This window comes from Sprattus sprattus (assembly GCF_963457725.1).
Source record: "Sprattus sprattus genome assembly, chromosome: 4".
NCBI lineage: Eukaryota > Metazoa > Chordata > Actinopteri > Clupeiformes > Clupeidae > Sprattus > Sprattus sprattus.
In genome coordinates, this window is record NC_137923.1 from 30,750,479 (window position 1) to 30,763,859 (window position 13,381).

The window sequence follows — 13,381 nt, forward strand, 5'->3', positions numbered from 1 at the left end:
TTTCTCTCTCTCTCTCTCTCTCTCTCTCTCTCTTGTCTGGTGTTGCAGGGCGGTGCTGGGCCCATCAGCGCTGTGCCATGTGGGCGCAGGGCGTGTGCCAGGGCGAGGACCAATCACTGCTCAACGTGGACCAAGCCATCCACTCAGGGAGCACACAGGTGAGGTGGCTCATTTGGTACACCTTGCACACGCACACACACACACACACACACACACACACACACAAAAACACACACACCGTGATGGAGAACGGCAGGCTTAGCTGTTTTAACCTTCATTGTATGAGATCCTTTATACCCGCTCACAACACAGGCCTAGAGACCAGAACAAAAGGCTCGTATCCATACCCAGGGAGTGGAGTCAGCTGTATGTCTGGCACATCTGTGTGGCAGGAGATCCTGTAAGTAAAGCCATGTGCCCTGGTCCTGCTCCGGCACTGTCGTGAGCCGTGTGAGCACCATGATGGATCTGTCTAGCGCTAAAGGTCACTGCTGATCAGAGCGGCACGCCCGTCTGCAAAATGGAAAAGGTCAAGGCACTCAGGAACGCACCTGCCTCCGCAGCTTAGCACTTAGCATTTAGCACCTCCCCCCCCCCCCTTCCCCGGAACTAAATGATGGGCTTGTAATGCCTCCGTCTTCTTCTCCAAGTGGCTAAAGCAGCCGTGAATAAGCCATTCAATTAGCAGCCTGCACTGCAGGTCGACTGTTTATACACGTGAGTGGCGAGCGCATTAAAATGCTGGTCTTCCCCCGTTCCCAGTGGTTTTTGATGGATTTGTTAAAAGACGTACTGTTAGGTAGCTCTGCGGCTAATTGCTGTTGGCTCACTGTGGGTGTTGTTTTGCCAGGCTGCGACAGGCACAATAGAATAATTACACAGAGCACAAGCATGCAAACGAACTGTCCTTAGCCTGGTACTTTAACTGGAAGCAATCAGGAACATGTATGTCAATAAGGCGGTTGCTTAAAGAGAAATTATAAAGCATTTAGAGGAAATGTGTCTGGGAGGGTGACACTGAAGAGGAAGAATGATGGCCTAAAAGAGAAAGTAAGGGCTGACAGAAGGAGAAGTGAGTCAAATTCAAGAGGGAATTATTTCCCGTTCCTGTTGAGCTGCTGGTTCACTTTTCACAGAAGAAAATTCGGAAACCCACGCAATGCCAACTACTGATGTCTGGGTTTATTATTGTGTTTGCATGCAATGTTTTTGGTCTGTGTAGATATAGGTCCACAGCACCATGATGTATTCAAAACAGGACCTGAACTAGGTGCAGTATGAAGGTAACGTCAATGGGAATGAATACGTAACTCCACGAGTGTCAAGAGAGCCTGCCTTAGGCCTAATAGTATATAAGGCGAGCCAACTGGAGTGGTAAACGTCTCAGTAATTGCACTGACCCTGGAAAACCTTGAGTCTAGTTTTCTGTGAACTGTAATTATAGTTTGACTGATAGACAGTTTTTGAATCGCCTCCATCCTTGCTGTGGTGTCCACGGGCCTGATGGTGGTCTGGGTGTCTTGAGTGGATTGCTCCCTGTGTCATTTTGGTGTGGTATGGTTTAGCTGCTGTAGCACTGGATGATGTGTTCATTTCAGCCACGGTTTTAATGGGTCTCTGCCTCTCTCTCTCTCTCTCTCTCTCTCTCTCTCTCTCTCTCTCTCTCTCTCTCTCTCTCTCTCTCTCTCTCCCTCTCTCTCTCCCCCCTGCAGTGCTGTGCATACTGTAAGCGCCTTGGAGCATCCATCAAGTGCTGTGAGGAGGGGTGTGATCGGATGTACCATTACCCCTGTGCGGGGGCTGCCGGAACCTTTCAGGACTTCAAGAGACTTTTGCTCTTCTGCCCTGAACATATTGAATTAGCCATTGACAGATGTGAGAATCTTTGTGCCTCCTCATCTCCTTGTCTTTCCTGTTCTGTCCTCTTCTTTTGTCTTTCTCCTTCTTTTCCTCCACTCTCTCAACTGTTCTCATCCTCCCCCATTCTCTTTCTTATTCTTTCTCTCTCTTCTTTCTTAAAAACAAGTCATATTAGCATGGTCTTTGTCTCTTATAGAAACTAAAACAATTAAAAATCCATCTGTCGCTCTCCCTCTCTGTACCTTTGGTGTTGTGGTCCCAGCTATCGAGGAGGCCAGCTGTGCGCTGTGTGACAGCCCCGGCGACCTCCTGGACCAGCTCTTCTGCACCAGCTGTGGGCAGCACTACCACGGCATGTGTCTGGACATCGCCGTCACCCCCCTGAAGAGGGCAGGCTGGCAGTGCCCGGAGTGCAAGGTCTGCCAGACGTGCAAGTGAGTTCTCCTGCTTAACCCTCTGCATTTGTTCACAAAGACTCATTGAAATCCTCGAGGAGAGGTTAAGAGAAGAGATTAAGGCATTTTATTTTTTCTCACCTCACCTCATTGGTGCTTTATGTCAGATGTGCTTTCTGTGGCTGTGTGTGTCCATGACCCCATGTCAAAGCTGCTCTTTGTGATTGTTGTGTCCCCCTAGGAACCCAGGCGAGGACACCAAGATGCTGGTGTGCGACATGTGCGATAAAGGCTATCACACGTTCTGCCTGCAGCCAGTGATGGACTCTATCCCTACTGGTGGCTGGAGGTGCAAGGTAAGGAACCCTGACATCAGCCATCACCGAACCACAATTCAGAACCAAAACTGCACACTATTTATTTTGACATCGTTATTTTTACTAAGCTATTATTTGCTCATTATTTGCTGGTTTGTTCAGTGGACATCATTCATTGTAGATCTTAAGTGAATTCACAGAAGCGGGTGCCTAATGCGTTTCTCGTTTGTGACTTGTGGTAGAACTGTCGCGTTTGTGACCAGTGCGGCACGCGGACGAGCGGCCAGTGGCACCACTCGGGCCTGCTGTGTGAGGCCTGTGCCGGGCAGCAGGACCCAGCGCTGACCTGCCCTCTTTGCGGAGGGGGCCCCGACCCGGGGCTCCACCCTCAACTTCTCTCCTGCCAAAGCTGCAAAAGGTACCTGGGGAGAAGATGATAGGGGGAGGGGGGTAACAGAGAGAGAGGGTGTATGAGCAAAGGAATGACATGTGTAATGGTGTAATGGTGTAAGTTAGCGAAAGAATGAATGAATGTTTGGACCTTTTGGTTTATGTTTGTGAATGGAAGAGTTAAGGATGTCTGGTAGCTTCTGTTGTGTGTTATTCTCACCCCCCCCCCCCCCCCCCACAATTGTCCAAACTCTTATTCACGATGTGGTTTATTTTTAGGTGGTTGCACTTGGAGTGCGAGCAGCAGGTGGAGGGCTTTGTGGAATCCCAGCCAGGGGAGGACTATGTCTGCTGCGGCTGTGGTCGCGTCAGCCCTGATCTGGACCCTCCAAACGAGGACCTGGAAGCCCGACTTACTCTGGCCCCTTCTGAAGCGGAGGAGCCTCCGGACGCGGGGGTTCCGCAGTCTGAGCCTCAGCCGTCCAGCCCGATGGACTGCCAGCCCGGTGAAGCGGGCACGGAAGAGGAGACGCCAGCCGGTGAAGCGGGCACAGAAGAAGAAACACCAGCCGGTGGCTGTGAGCAGACAGGGAAGCAGGTGTCCGGTGAGTGCTGGGACCCATGGGACACTGTTCCTTTAAGAGGGTTCTTTTTTTTTATGGATCCGGAAAAGCCCATCTCCTGAGCACACACAGGCTCGGACGCTCTGGATGTGTGTGAAGCACAGTGTACAAGGCCACTGTAGGCTTGGGCCAGTGGCTTAGAGTTCTGGGTGTTGGCCAAGTCTTCTTCTGTGTTTGCCAAAGGTTTGAAGCGATCGCGAAAAGTGCACTTTGTGTGGCTAGGGTTTGTTGTTCTTTTCCAATCCTGAGATTTCCCGGGCTTGTCTTGTAACTACGGCATCAGCCTGCAGTTTATTGGATTAGCCGTGCTGGCTGAGTGTTTGAAGTGGGCGGCAGCAGTTTAGGGTTTACGCAGGCCTGGGCCCTCAGGCAACATGAGGAATACAGCAGGCTGTCTATAAGCCAAGGAGTTCATCTCATCTGTCTGGAGCATGGTGGTCAATCAAGGTATATTATAGAGCATTTTGTTGTGTGTTTGTGTCAGAACGAGTGTGTATATATATCACATAACACTCCCCCCCCCGCCCCCAACCCCAAAAATATGCACACTAGCATGCTCAGCTCCTAAGAGACTTGGTTGAATGAACGGAGTTGTGAGTTGTCTGCTGGGAGAGACAAAATAAACCTCAAATCTGCCGCCAGCCTTTGTGGGGCCTCCTAACTTCAGTGTGTGCCAGAAGTCTTTGAGTGAGCAGAGGGAGGAGTGGCGGCTGAGCAGGTGCTTGCTTTAGCCCAGCCTTGGAGGAGGAGGGGGAGGAGGAGGAGGAGGTAGACTGTAGCAACTTCACACACTCGCTGGCCACATTCATTTAGTTGCAGATGAGTCTGTGTTTGGAGAGGTACCAGAAAGAGGTACTCTCTTCATTCCTATCTCTCTCGCTCTCTCCCTTCATCTCTATCCATCACTCTGTCTTGCTCTCTTCTCTTCCTCTCATCAAAACAGAGACCATCCCTTTTGGCACTTGAGCTAAAGTATCCAGCAGATTATGATTTTCATTTCTGTCAGAGGGACACAGCTGCTTTGCTCCTCACTTGTGTGGTGCCCTTGTGTGTGCTTTGCATGTAAACACTCCTGTGGGATTTTGAGGGTTCGAGGGTGTGTGTGTTGTGTTTCCATGTTTCCACACTCACAAAGTGAGACACATACAGTCTTTAATCTGCCATTCACCATACACCAGAGGTTCCTTGATGAGAGTGCTTGTCGTGAAAAAGCCTCAAGAACACTCAAAAAGCCGCCACCTCCTGAGCTCTCCTAGTTAACGGCGCTGGTTTGACGACGTTGGCAAACTGCGCAAGCTTTTTGCACGTTGTCACACTCGTCATTCCTGGTGTGCGTGAAGGCTGCCTTGTCCGACGGGACTGTTTGGCCTTCGCGAGGCGCTTCCCCCACCGGTGTGCGGAGGACAAGGGCGTTCACACCGGGGTTCTTAAAGCACCACTGCTGTCACCGAGCAGCTGTGGAAGTGGCAACTCACTGAGTCACCAAACCTTCAGCCATCCACCCTCAGCTCTCCGTGGTGCCATGCTGAAACATGCATGCAGAACTGGTATGTTTTTTTTATAGATGGATGGATATAGATAGATATGCATAGTTATGAACATATATAGATAGATATGCATAGATATGCATATATGTGTATGTAGATGTATATAGATACATATTGATAGATATGGATTACATTGCAGTTTAGATATGGCAGTGTATACTTTATATCTTCCACAGCAGTGTAACAGGAGGCAGGATCTATAGCTGTATAACTGCTAGAGCTTAGATTCCAAGGCCAAGCATGTTCCAACCCTACCCCCACCGCCCCACCCCCAAGCCCCCCAGCAGAGATCCATGTGTTTTCACTACAGATGGATGTGGGCATGACGTCTTGAGTCTGTGCCATCGGCGTTGAAGCAAAGCCAACACAGGCTGGCTTCAGATCAGCCAACCGCCGTACATTTGCACATTACAAAAGATCTCTAGACTCAGTCGCACATGTCCGTTAGAAAGAGCGTACTCCAGCCTGGCGGTTACCTGATGCGGTTGGAAATGGATGTTGAGTTCGTTGGAGTTCAATCATTGATTCTGCCCAACTGAAATGTAAAAGGCAGTTTGAGCCTAGGCCACAGGTTGCCATAGCTACTCCAGTTTCCACTGCGCAAAGCTTAATATTGAAGGTTGCGGACTGGTTATAAAATCAAGACATTTTGCTCTTGCTCTCTCAGGTCTGTGTTCTCCACCAGTAGACTCAGAAATGGTGCTTATATTTGCATCTGTGTGACTGCAGAAAGCTCAGACTGCCATGTTACTGAGGACAGCATGAGTGTTGCAAGTTATTGATGATTTTAGTTCCTTAATCCTCGTCTTCTCTCTCTCCTTGCTGATTGTCTGTCCCTTTTAGTTTTTCTGAAATTCACACCATACCCAACAACTGCAGTAGCACATTGCCTTCACACTGTACAGCACACTCTCCATCCTCATTCGGAAAACGACTTAAGTAAGAGGTGGGATCTGCACTGTTTCACTGAATGTCTTCTCCTCGCTCTTCTCTCTTGCAGAGGCCAAACCTGAGCTGGCAGGTGAAGTGCTAAACGATGCTCCATGTGCTGAAGAGACAAGGACTACAGCAGCAGGTACAAACAGCGACGTTTACTTCTAAAAAAAGAAACCTCCTTTGGAGAATTTGAATGTGAGGGCAGTGCCCTGTGGAGAGTCATTTGATGGCTGAAGCACAAACAAAAGGCATTTTATTGTAATATATTTTAAATAAATATTTGTTTTTCATTCAAACGTCATGACCATAATGATGATGATAAAGGCATGATTGTACTGATAATGATTGTGATGCTGGTGTTGGTTGTATACATGATTGTAGGCTTTTTTTCACAGTGCAGATGACAGTTGAAGCCTGAAAATGTTTTCAACCCTTTTCTGTCCCTCTCTCTTCCAGCACCCCCTGAGGAGACGGAGACGGAGAGCCAGAGGCCTGAGCCTGAAGCACCAGAGCCTCCCCTGCAAGCAGCAGGAACCCCAGACCCTGAGCCGACTCAGGCCAGCACAGCCACGGCAGCCCCCCAGGGAGAGGAGCCTGAATCTGGAAAGGAGGAGCTCAAGCCCCCCACCCCACCCACCAAAGAACCCACCGATGCGTCAGCACCAGCTGAGGACGAAGCCATGGAGTTCTCCTCAGACGTTTTCTCAGCTGTTAAGGTGACCGAAGAGGCAGCTGTTCCGACCCTTGTGCCAAAGGAAGAGAGACCACTGGAGAAGGAGGCGGAGGAGAAGGAGGAGAAGGTGGAGAAGGTGCCGAAGACGCCGAAGACGGAGGAGGAGTGGAGCTCCAGGGCAGCGGTGGAGGCTGAGCTCTACGCCCACGAACACCCTGAGGAGATGGACACCACTGCTGCCGCCGATTCCAGCCTCCCCAAACCTGCTCCGCCAGGCGAGGTGGAGAGCACCACCCTCAAGCCATCCGTCCCAGCCGCTTTATCTGATAGCATGTCTCCCAGTGCCCCCCAGTGCCCGCTCTCACCGCGGGCGTCTACCGTCCAGCCCATCCAGGACCTGCTCCAGCCCCAGCTCCAGCTCCAAGAGGCTGAGCCACAGCCAGTGCCAGAGTTAGAGCCAGAGCCAGAGCCAGAGTTAGAACCAGAGCCAGAGCTAGAGCCAGAGCTACCGTTCTCCCCGTCGGACTTCAGCACCGCCATAGCCCCTGCCATGTTTCTACCCATGACCCCGAAAATCGGCATGGGCAAACCGGCCATCACCAAGAGGAAGTTCTCCCCAGGAAGACCCCGGGTGAAACAGGTAAGAAGGGTGGCCAAGACAAAGCTTTATCATCTTGATGGCTTTGTGCCTGTGTGTCTGTCTGTCTGTCTGTGTTAGTTTTTATTTCATTTTACTTTGATTTTATTGATTTATTTGATTTTATTATTACTATAACTATTTAACTAAGATGTATATTACACCAGGTTAGCCAACAGAGGCAGCACAATGATACCCCAGTGTGTCCTTTTACATGTACACTCGACGTTTAACATAGCATCTAGCTTCACCTATTATGTTGCATTTGAGACCACTTGGAATTCAAACATTTCCAACATGAAAAATTTCACTAGAACATTACTTGAAGGCCTTGGTCTGACTCAATAACGTATCCCTGGCATTCAGTGTGGCGTGTCAATTTGACATTGTTATCAATATGGCGTCGAATCTAACAGCCGAACAGAGACCTTGATTATATCAAAGGTAAAAAAAGATGCATGAAGAGGCAGTGTGTCAAAATAAACAAGAAAAAATGTGTACATAATTACTTATGGTCAGCAGATGGAAGAGAAATCCATTGATGATTCATCACCACATAATTGTATTTACATTTTGCTTGAATGTATTCATGTCAAAGCTAGGAAATATCATGTGGACGTTTGGAATTCCGAGTTGTCTCGAATGTGCCATAACATATGCTTATGTTTATCCAGGTGCTGTGCTCCGGTCTTTTCTTCTACGTTTTTTCACGTTTTTTCAGTTGTCTGTAGCAGTGCTAAAGCGCCACCAACAGGCGTGGGGTATGTACTACAGCCGCTTCATCCCAATCGGCCGTGTTCGTGCTTACGCAAATCTCTCGTTACCAGGCTCCATCCTTAAGAAATTAAAATATTCGATTTGTGTAAAAAATGAACTGATGAAATGATTCAGTGGCTCTAGTGTCCGTCTAAATTGGGCCTCAGACTGCGTTCTGACATCACGGTAGTCCTGCTTTGATTTTTTTGGGTTAGCTGCTAGGCTTCGTCTATTCCGTCCCTTTTTCACAGACGTCGTTCCGCCTCTGTGACTCCCGCCGCTGTCATCTCAGAGAAGGAACAATAATGACCTCCCCCTCATTCATCCTTTGTACCTTTTATACAGAACGGCTGCACAATTTTCCGGCCTTGAAAACGCTGTGAAATAAACCTCAGTGAAATCCCCCCTCCTGTCCCTTCCAGTTAGTCAGTCAGTTGCTGTGTGAAACGCCCTCGCTCTCTCATAGCTCCAGAGGATGTCTTGCTCCTCATCTGCTCTCTTCTTATCCTTACCTTTTCCCATTCAATTCATATAGTCACACAGAACTAGCGTCATATAGAGCCTGCGGTAGTCAGGCTGCTTCCGTTAGCCTGCGCCTTTTGTCATGGCTCTTTAGGCCGGTTTTTGACGGGTGGGTGTCTTTCATTCTGATGAGAGTGCGCACGGTAATTCATGACTCACCTTCCATGTACCTCTATTTTTCCATTTGCGAGCGTCACAGCACTGTGTTGTGCCCACTCGCTGTCACATGTGCCCTGCAACCATGGTTAACCTCATCAGTGGGGGGGTAAGACTTTTGAATTTTAACTGACAAACATGTCCAAGCGGGAACACACAAGGGCCTTGTCCTTCCATTGCTCAGTATTCAGATTCCATAGGCTTTTTTTAACGTTTTATCCATTTATTAGCACGGATTTATTGCAGCATTTAAGCTTGCCACCTGGTAGCCAAATGTAGACTGAATACAAATCCTCGTCTGATTGCTGCCTAATGACACTAACTAAGGCATTGGCTTTTACCCAAGGACCTGCCCATTGGATTCACCAGCGCTGAGTTCAGTGTAAGCATCCACAGATTCACCAGCGCTGAGTTAAGTGTAGGGTAAGCATCCACAGATACACCAGCGCTGGGTTTAGGGTTAGTGTGTTAGCATCCACAGATTCCACCAGTATGGAGTTTAGGGTTAGCATCCAAAGATTCACCAGCGCTGAGTTTAGTGTTAGCATTCACAGATTAACCAGCTCTGAGTTAAGTTAGGTGTTAGCATCCACAGATACGTTAAACATGTGGGACACGCTGTGAGATGAGACATAATGAAGGGACTCATCATTCCTTATTGGCCCACTTCTGGAAGCCACGTGCTAACGTAGTCACCCCTTCCCCTCCCCCGCACCCCTTTGCCGGTCTGTAAACAAGCCCAGTGACTAATGGCGTTGCCATGGCAAAAGGTTCCATGCTGGAGACTGCTCCTGGTGCACGGAATCTGTGCAGTGATGTGTGTGTGTGTGCGTGCCCGTGTGAGTGTGTGTGTGTGTGTGTGCATATATGAGGGGAGGGGGCCGTCTATCCACACATTCGCTCACCACCTGCATGAAGGCTCCTCCTCAGCGCGACTCAGCGCAGTGGCCCTGTAAGAGTGGCAGTAGTAGCAGCAGCAGCTCTGTTGCCTGTGAGGCTGAGCGAACGCTTCACAGCACAGAGTGAGCTGAGCGCGTCTGACACGAGGACCATTCTCCAAGGACTCCTTAAACTTTCATGAAGCATCAACAGCTGCATGACGCACTGAAGAAAGGGATATGCATGATTGTAGTTGCGCTCGGTTATTAACAGTCGTGCGGGTGGTGTCCGACGTCACGGCAGACCCCCACGCCACCCTTCACACAGAGCGTTTTTATGCTACCTCATAGTTGAGGCCTTCTAACCTTCTGTTTCCAGCATGTGCCATACTGAACTGGGTCTGCTTCGATGGCAACAAAGCACAGCAAATAGCTTTCAGCCCTATCTTGACCTTAACAAGAAGACACAGCTCCATATCTTTCATTCTCTCAATTTTCTTCATTCATTGCACTGGTCAACCATAACCACCATCTCTCTCTCTTTCTCTCTCTCTCTCTCTCCCCCCCTCCCCCTCTCTCTCCATTTCTCCCCCTCTCTCCCTCTCTCTCTCTCTCTCTCTCAAGCATTTGTTTTCTGCCTATGTACATGTATTTGCATGCGGTGCACTGTGTCTGTGTGTGTGTATGTATGTATTCTCTGCCTGCTCTGTTGTTTTATGTTGCTGCATGTTGTCGCCCCCCTCCTCCTCTTCTCACCCATCCCACCTCAGGGAGCGTGGAGAGGGTCGGGCCGAGCTGTCTCCCACTCCTGGTCCCTGGAGCCCCCAAAGACCAGGCAGCCCACCAGCTCCCCTGCCTGGGGCATCAGAGTGGTAAATACCAGACTATTAGAGGCTAGAGTGTGGGGGGGTGGTGAGGGGGGAGGGGGTTTGACGTGGGGCAGCAGCTTTCTGGATTGTGGGATTGTATTCAGTGGCCCTGGAGGCTGGGATTTCTGTGTAAAAGGTTTCTAAAGTGGTGACCAGGTGAGGGGCATGGCTGGTGGAGATTTTGACTTGATTGCCCAGTGGATTTAACCTCTGTCTACGTGTGTGTTTGTGTGTGTACATGTGAACAAGTGTGTGTGGGGAAACTGTGCTTGGAAACGCATGCTGTACTAAACTCATTGGCGCTGCATGCGGGACTGCTGACGGGGAATGTAAAGCTGCGTGTTGTACGGGTGCCCTGGGTCACGACCAGATGTTTTGTGATGGGAGGGCAGAGGAGGAGATGGGCACGGATAGGAAGTGCTGTCGAGGAGGCAGGCGTGGTGGGCACTGCCATCTGTCAGCGTGGCACCAGGGGCAGGGAGCCAACTCAGGCCCAGCAACACTGTCACTCCCCATCCCCCCCCCCCCCCCCCACACACACACACACAGCTTCCTGAAGACAAGGCCAAGGCTTCCCTCATCACATACCCTACAGAGATGAAAATGAAATAATACTGGCACAGAGATACACTGATACAGACCTATACACATACAGAGACGAGTATATGCTCTTTCGAAGATCAGAGTCCTGAACTGCCCTCTCGTCTTAAGTCACGTGGACATGTATAACACGTATAATGCATCGATGTATAACGCGTATAATGGACTTAAAACAGTTAGTGTACTGCTTTATGACGTTAAATGTCTCCCTATACTATTAGCCCTGTGTTTGAGAGTAGCAAAAGCTCCAGAGTGGTGTTGGCATAAGTGGGGTTAAAGAGACTTGCCTTGCATAAAGACGTTTATGATGTCTGATGTCTGTCCAAATTCCGCTGGCCACGCAGACAAGATCATTTCCACAGCTCTGAAGTCTCTGTGTCGTTACAGGAGACTGGAGACCCTGAGCGAAACTGAAAGGGGACGTTTTCTGAAATGAGGAAAGGATGGGGTTAATCCTTGGAAAATTAGTTTCAGTTTGACAGCTCCAATGGCGGACCCTCCCGGATACGTTCTGACAGCATAATGGGGCCCAAATTACCAAAACAACAACGAGGGGCCCTCACTGTCACTAGGCTGATGGGCTTCTTCTCGCCCAGCCTCCACCTCCTCTGACATGTTGTGGCCTCTTTAAAATTGCTGTCATTAGGGAGGAGAAACACAAGCTTTGCACAAACTGGCTGTCAGAATTGCGGAGGCATTGGTGTTTGTTTTTACCTCAGATGATTGATAGTAGCCAAGTCAAAGCCAAGATGGCAGGCTGTTCATTAAATGTAAACAAGGTGCTTCAAGCAAATGAGTTAGCTGCTCTCTGCCCTCCGAGAAGACTAATGTTATTGTATTATCGTTTCAAAAAAATAAATACATAGATAAATATCGCCCACATAACACGGCAAACTGAGTCACAAGCTACCCTTGAGAGAGCCTCAGATGAGGAAGGCAGACTGACTGAAAGGACTGCACGCGCTCTCACAGGTCCGCAGTCAGACTTGCAACGCCAGACGCCGGTGTCAACAATGAGGTGTCTCCCTCGGTTAATTGCTTCATCCAGCAGTAATCTGCCAGAGCTAAAGGTGAGGGTGAGAGTGAGGGAGTCTGCACTGGAAGCCCCGCCTTTTCACCCCCCTACTGTTTGGCAGGGAAAGTTTGTAAATGAAGTCACCAGTCGGTGCACCTGTCGTCAGAGGCCCGGGGCATGGTGGGGGAAGGATGAGAGAGAGCGTTGGCACGAGCTGTAGGGTGTCTGGAGAGGATCGGGGGGGGGGGGGGGGGGGGGGGGGGCGGCAACAGGGGTAGGATCTGTAGGGTGTCTGGAGAGGGTGGGGGAGGAGGAGAAGGCGGGGGAGGGGCGGGGGCAACAGGGGACTGTGTTGGCAGTGGGAGAGGGGAGCCAGACTCCATGCCTCTGAACTCAACAAGGCTGGGCTCTTCTGGCAGGCAGGCAGGCAGGCAGGGAGAACGGCTGGCAAGGGCATAAACACACACACACACACACACACACACACACACACACACACACACACACACACACACACACAGATGGGAAAAGAACTGCGAGAACTGAAGAGAATTCCGATCTCCACAAATGTGTGGGTGTCCACCAAATATGCCTCAAATAAAACCTTTTTCTATTAACCTGTGAACAAAAAGGGTAGTCTGAGTCCTCTGATTTCATTTTAAAAATGTTCTCACATCATACCATCTCACAGGCTGTAATGTGGACCACTATTTTAGCTTGAGAGCAGTCAAGATGGCTGATATTGTAGGGGTTCTTCGGAGCTGAGTCTTACTTGCATTGGCCACTGCTATGTGTGTGTGTGCTGTATTTAGTTGAGGGAAGCATTATAATAAATTCCAGTCACTCCCAAGTTTGAGATTGCGGTTTCTGTGGCGGGAGCCTGTCTTTCTCCACTGTTTAAGTGATTCAATCAGAGCACTGCCCCAGTCCTTTCACAGATGATCAGAGCTCCACCACACGGAAGGCCAATAAACAGCTCTCAAAGCCACCCACCCATCAGGGTCCATTGATTGACTGAAGCCAAGGGCAATGGCTCCTTTGTGTTGCTGACAGTGATCCTATCAGCTGTTACTATGGCTTCCTTTAACGTGATCGACAGGAGGAAAAAGGTGTTGAGCATATCCTGGGGTCACCTCACACTAATGGCTGCCAGGTCCACTAAGGTGTCCGGGGCGGAGACGCAGAAGATGGATCTGAGATGGCGGAG

General features: G+C 49.7%; 1 protein-coding gene across 1 annotated transcript in view; it reads left to right on the plus strand.

Annotated features, from left to right (window-relative positions):
• Window positions 1-13,381, plus strand: part of kmt2cb (lysine (K)-specific methyltransferase 2Cb) — an 84,338-nt gene that overhangs the window by 27,458 nt on the left and 43,499 nt on the right. Inside the window, exons 7-14 of the mRNA XM_080837116.1 lie at window positions 49-158; window positions 1,713-1,875; window positions 2,123-2,294; window positions 2,497-2,611; window positions 2,815-2,990; window positions 3,242-3,567; window positions 6,133-6,207; window positions 6,525-7,381. Coding sequence (XP_080693242.1) covers window positions 49-158; window positions 1,713-1,875; window positions 2,123-2,294; window positions 2,497-2,611; window positions 2,815-2,990; window positions 3,242-3,567; window positions 6,133-6,207; window positions 6,525-7,381 — 1,994 coding nt within the window. The remainder of the gene's footprint in view (window positions 1-48; window positions 159-1,712; window positions 1,876-2,122; window positions 2,295-2,496; window positions 2,612-2,814; window positions 2,991-3,241; window positions 3,568-6,132; window positions 6,208-6,524; window positions 7,382-13,381) is intronic.